Here is a 5,457-nt window from a genome sequence, read left to right on the forward strand (position 1 = left end):
GTTGAGAAACTACAGCTTTGGGGCAGGGTCTCTTGAGCTTTTCTGCCAGGACTAAGGTCCCAGCCTAGCAAGGGAGCCCAGGGCACCACCGCTACCTCTCCACCAACCAATTATGAGAAAGCCCTCTTCCCAAATTCTGCCTATTGCAGACTCCCCCCAAAGCCATCCAGAGATTTAAGGGATTTTGAACATGAGTCACCTGTTCTTGCTCGGCACCACAATAAACCTTTCTCTGCTGCAAGCTTCAACCTCACCGTGTGTCGTGCACACAGACTTGCGTTCAGTAACAAGACCTTTGAAGAAGCAGAGGGGTGAGCCAAGCCCATCCACACAGGGACCCCGGCCTCACCCTGGGGCAGCAGCACCGGACTCAGGGAGGACTCCCACTGGAATGGTTAACCTGCGGCAACGCCTTGGCAGCCAATCACAGGGCCCCGCAGGAAATACCTGGAGAGCCTCGCCGGGCGGGCCATCCCGGCCCAACCCCAGTCTAGCATCAGGCAGCCCCTGTGGCCCGCAGCCACACAGGAGAGCACGGCCTACCCTGAGCTCAAGGCACTGGGCTGCTGCAGCATGGCGCTCCTGGGCCGGCCCGGACTGGGGCCATTGCTGGTTGTGCTGGCCGCGCTGGCAGCGTCGGGGATGACGAACCCCCCTGCTCGTCTGTTGACCCTGCTGTCCTCAGGCCAGGGCGCTCTGGACCGCGTGGGGCTGGGCGGCCTGTTAAATACACTGGCGGCCCGTGTGCACTGTGCCGACGGGCCGTGTGGAAAGGTAACACCCCCAACCGACGGGTCCTCCGGCCCGGCCCCAGCCCAAGCCCGCCGCTCCACCCCGAGGCCGAGGCCGGCTGCAAAGGGCCCCGGGCAAACTCCAGAAGGCGGGCCGCGCAGTGGCCTGATGCCGGGCCCTGCCCGCAGGCCCAAGCCCACTCTCCTCTGCTCCCTTTCAGAGCCCTCTGAGCTCCCTGGGGGTGGGGGGGTACAGCTCTAGGATCCTACGGCTGCCCTCCCACCCCTTCAGCAGCCCCCTCTCCCCACCCCCAAATTTAAAATGGTTCCACGCAGAAACCTCCCTGGGATGGGGGACCCTCCGTGGGTGTGCCTGACTGTCACGGGGGAGGGCAGGGGTCTGTGAACGAGCCAACGGTGGAGGGCACCAGCGTGAGGGACAGGAGGGTGGCAGCCCTCATGTATGGCCCCCACCCACCCGTCTGTGCCAACAGTGCCTGTCTGTGGACGACGCCCTGGCTCTGGGCAGGCCTGAGCAGCCCGAGGCCCCCTTGGGCCCGGCCCTGGAGCCTAGGCACATCGCCCGCCTCAGTGCCGCCGCCGCCCTTTACCTCAGCGACCCGGTGGGCACCTGCGCCGAGGTCCGGGCTGGCCGCTGGGCTGCCCGCGCCGACCAGCTCCTGGTCCTGCTCAAGAGCCCTCAGGCCCTGAGCCCGGCCCTGACCAGGCTGCTGCAGCGGATCCAAGCCCGCGCCGCTGGCCAGCCCGCTTCTCAGCAGGTGGGCGCCTGGGCCAGCTGCCCAGGGGCACTAGGGGAAGAGGGTCCGAGAGGGACTGAGAGAAGGGGGACCACTTGGGTGGCGCTGGGCTCAGCACCTTTCTGAGTGCTCAGGGAAGCCTGGGCTGGGGGGTCACAAGTGGACACTCACCGCTGAGCCGGGCAGGGCTGCCGGCATCCCGAGACGGGGCTGAGAAAGCTCCCGGGGCTCCAAGGAAGAGCCCGGACAAGGCGGGGCCGGGAAGGGGACAGCTGCGGTGCCTGGGGTTCAGCGGAGTCCGGGGGCACCGGGGCACTGCGGAGCGAGAGGCCAGTGTGGCCGCGCTGCTTGAGACACTGAGGCCGGCTCCTCCCCAGGCCTGTGTGGACCTGCCTCAGCTGCTGGGGGAGGCGGCGGGGGTGGGGGCTCCCGGCAGCCCCGGCCCGGTGCTGGCTGCCCTGCTGGACCATGTCAGGAGCGGCGCCTGCTTCCATGCCCTGCCGACCCCCCAGTATTTCGTGGACTTCGTGTTCCGGCAGCACAGCAGCGAGAACCCCAACATCACCCTGGACGGTGAGGCCTGAGCTGGGCTACAGGGCAGGGAGTGCCCTGAACCCCAGCATCCGCCCCCCTGGGGAGTGCAAGGCTGGAACGGATTTTCACCCTCTGCCAGAGCTGGCGGCCTTGATGGAGCGCCTGGGGCTGGGCGGAGCGGCAGAGCCCCACGACGGCCACAGTGATGACAGTCCTCTGGGAAAGGGTCAGGGCCCCGTGCCCCTTGCCACCACCAACAGCAGCGCCAGCGCGTGGGACACGGTGAGCCGTCCATGTGCCCGAGTCCTGGAAAGAGGTGGGGGCCCATGGACCGCTCAGGGCCCTGAACACCAGATCTGTCACCCCCACCCCAGCTGTGCCTGAGTGCTCAAGACATCATGGCTGTGTACGGAATGTCTGAGCAGGCTGGGGTGACGCCGGACGACTGGGCCCGACTGAGCCCGGCTCTGCTCCAGCAGCAACTGAGCGGGGCCTGCAGCCCCCAGCCCACGCTCCCCACCCAGGATCAGCTCAGCCAGGCTGAGAGTGAGTCTCCACCCTACTCCCTAGAAGCGCCAGCCCGGCAGTGCCCAAGGGGCTGGCACCAAGGAGATGGAACCAAACAGGGAGGAGAAAGTAGCCGCTGGGCTGCGGAGAGCCGGGGCCAGGGCTGGCAGACCGGGCAGCAGGGTGGAGAGGCAACAGGGAAGGGGGTGCTGCGAGGGAAGAGGATGGGGGCTTGAGGCCAGGGGCCAGCAGGAAGCCGAGGCCAGGACTGCACCCAACTGCCTGCAACCTTGGGGGGCTCCTGCTCTTCCCAGACTTGGTCTGGACGCCCTTCCCGGGAAAGCAAGGGGCCATGGCTGGGAGGGAGGCGCTCACTGTCCTCCCTGCCCAGGGTACCTGTACGGCTCCCTGGCCACGCTGCTGATCTGCCTGTGCTCCGTCCTCGGGCTCCTGCTCCTCGTCTGTGCCAGCTGTAGGATCACCTCCCACTACGTCATCCAGGCCTTCCTGAGCATGGCTGTGGGCGCGCTCACCGGCGACGCCCTCCTGCACTTGATGCCTAAGGTTGCCCCAGCCTGCCACAGCCCTTCCTGACCCCTAACCTCTATCTGCCTGTCTGGGAGAAGGAGGTCCCAAGGCACCGGGTCCAGTGTCCTCTGCCCACCCCCCCACCAGGTACTGGGGCTGCACGCCCATGACGGGGAGGACCCTGGGTTCCAGACCACCTGGCACCTCCTAGCTGTGCTGGGCGGGCTGTATGCCTTCTTCCTGTTCGAGAGCCTCTTCAACCTCTTGCTGCCCCTGGACCCCGAGGTCAGGTGCTTGGGGGCTAGGCGTGGTGTGGGCAGGGGTGGCGGAGGTACGGTGGATCCTGAGCCTCCGTCCCCGCAGGACCCAAAGGATGGGGCCTGCAGCCACGGCCACAGTCACGGCGGCCACAGCCATGGCGTGTCCCTGCAGCTGGCGCCCAGCGACCGCCGGCAGCCCAAGCAGCTCCATGAGGGCTCTCGCGCAGACCTGGTGAGCCCGCCCTGCCCGGCGTCACCCGCCCTGGCGGAGCCCTGTCTGCGCTCCCAGTCACCCATCCAGGGCTTCAGCCCTGGCCTGATCTGGGAACTTGGCTCCGCATGCCTCCTCACCTTCCTGCCCTGAGCCTAATCTACACGGCCCGCCCACCAACCCCGTCTCCCCTCCAGGTGGCGGAGGAGGGCCCCGAGCTGCTGAGCCCGGAGCCCCGGAGGCTGAGCCCAGGTGAGCCCTGAGGGAGGCCCCGGAGCGTTGGGGGTCAGGGTCTCGGTGCGCGGCGCAGGTACGGGGATGGGGAGGGGGACGGAGGAACGGGCCGGGGCAAACGCGCACCCACGCCCGCCGCGCCCGCAGAGCTGAGACTGCTGCCCTGGGTGATCACGCTGGGTGACGCCGTGCACAACTTCGCCGACGGGTTGGCCGTGGGAGCCGCCTTTCTGTCCTCCTGGAAGACGGGGCTGGCCACCTCGCTGGCCGTGTTCTGCCACGAGGTGCCGCACGAGCTGGGTGAGCCTTGAGGGGTTCCCGCCGGCCGTGGGCGGGGTGCTGGGGGGGGGGGGGGGTCTGCCCGCAGCGGGGGGTCTGGGTGTGGCTGGTCGGCCGCGCTGTTGGGCGGGACTGTCCGGGAGTGGGCGCGGCCCTCGACCTGACCCCAGCCCCACCGGCGACTCATGGCTCAGATAGTGAAGAATCCGCCTGCAGTGCAGGAGACCCGGGTTCGATCCCTGGGTCGGGAAGATCCCCTGGAGAAGGGAATGGCAACCCACTCCAGTACTCTTGCTTGGAGAATCCCACGGACAGAGCGGCCTGGGGGGCTACGATCCATGGGGTCTCAAGAATCGGACACGACGGAGCGACTTAACCACCCCCACCTCCCGCTCCAGGGGACTTCGCGGCCCTGCTGCACGCGGGGCTGTCGGTGCGCCGCGCGCTGCTCCTGAACTTGGCCTCGGGGCTCACGGCCTTCATCGGCCTCTATGTTGCGCTCGCGGCCGGCGTAGGCGAAGACGGCGAGACGTGGATCCTGGCGGTGGCCGCCGGCCTCTTCCTCTACGTGGCGCTCTGCGACATGGTCAGAGCCGGGCGGGCGGGGGCTGCCCCGGGCGGGGGCTGCCCCGGGCGGGCACTGGGCGGGCGCTCTGAGCCGGTCCTGACTCAGGCCCCGTCCTCAGCTCCCGGCCATGCTGAACGTCCGCGACCGGCGGCCCTGGCTCCTCTTCCTGCTCCACAACGTTGGCCTGCTGGGCGGCTGGACCGTCCTGCTGCTGCTGTCGCTGTATGAGGATAACATCGCCTTCTGAGAGCTTCTGCCCCCGCCCCCGCCCTCCTCCCCTTGGCTCTGGCTCCTGACCCTGGGCTCTCGCAGCCCTTCAGACGCACCGTCTCCGGAGCGCCCAGCCCTTCCCCCGCGCCCTGCTTCCCAGCTTCAATAAATGCTCTTGTCCTTGGAGCCCAGCCTGCTCGCCTCATCTCGCCTCCCCAGGAGAGGACGTTTCCCACCGAGAAACGTCGACAGGTGGGGCATCCTCTCCCCACAGCAGTGCCTGGTGCCTGATGGGGAGTCAGGACAGTTGAACTCAGGGCCCTCCAAGAAACCAGCCTCAGACCCGCGTCTGTGATGCATGTGAAGCGAAGCCCAGAGAAGTGGGTCTGGGGCTCGGGCAGCGGTAGGACCTGGTGTCCAATCAGGACTGCAACCTCCCGCCCCTGCCCTCCTCCCGCGCTTCCTGCCGGCCTTCTGCGGCTCTTCCCAGGGCGGAGCTGCTTCAGTGCCTCTGGCTCTCTCCAGGCTGGGCCCCTTTGTCCCGCAGACACATCGCACAGTAAGGGCGTGTACCACGTGCCAGGCTTGAGTCTGAGGGTTCTGTGGTCACTGAGCTGTTTAGCCGTCACAGTTGCCC

At 67.9% G+C, this 5,457-nt stretch overlaps 1 protein-coding gene across 1 annotated transcript; it reads left to right on the top strand.

Annotated features, from left to right (window-relative positions):
• The first annotated feature begins 573 nt into the window (after window positions 1-573).
• SLC39A4 (solute carrier family 39 member 4) lies at window positions 574-4,857 on the top strand. Its single transcript, XM_052651931.1, has 12 exons — window positions 574-774; window positions 1,226-1,510; window positions 1,867-2,062; window positions 2,163-2,305; window positions 2,398-2,569; window positions 2,922-3,094; window positions 3,206-3,343; window positions 3,422-3,550; window positions 3,727-3,781; window positions 3,911-4,063; window positions 4,441-4,628; window positions 4,729-4,857. The coding sequence occupies exons 1-12, from the start codon at window positions 574-576 to the stop codon at window positions 4,855-4,857; spliced, it is 1,962 nt and encodes a 653-aa protein (XP_052507891.1).
• The last annotated feature ends 600 nt before the right edge of the window (window positions 4,858-5,457 follow it).

Source organism: Budorcas taxicolor, chromosome 14 (genome assembly GCF_023091745.1).
Source record: "Budorcas taxicolor isolate Tak-1 chromosome 14, Takin1.1, whole genome shotgun sequence".
Classification (NCBI taxonomy): domain Eukaryota; kingdom Metazoa; phylum Chordata; class Mammalia; order Artiodactyla; family Bovidae; genus Budorcas; species Budorcas taxicolor.

Excerpts from the sequence above, each read along its gene's own strand:
- SLC39A4 (XM_052651931.1), top strand. The coding sequence starts at position 574 with ATGGCGCTCCTGGGCCGGCCCGGACTGGGGCCATTGCTGGTTGTGCTG. Across the intron at positions 3,095-3,205 it reads TCCTGCACTTGATGCCTAAG|GTACTGGGGCTGCACGCCCA; the intron begins GTTGCCCCAGCC and ends CCCCCCCACCAG. Across the intron at positions 3,551-3,726 it reads AGGGCTCTCGCGCAGACCTG|GTGGCGGAGGAGGGCCCCGA; the intron begins GTGAGCCCGCCC and ends TCTCCCCTCCAG.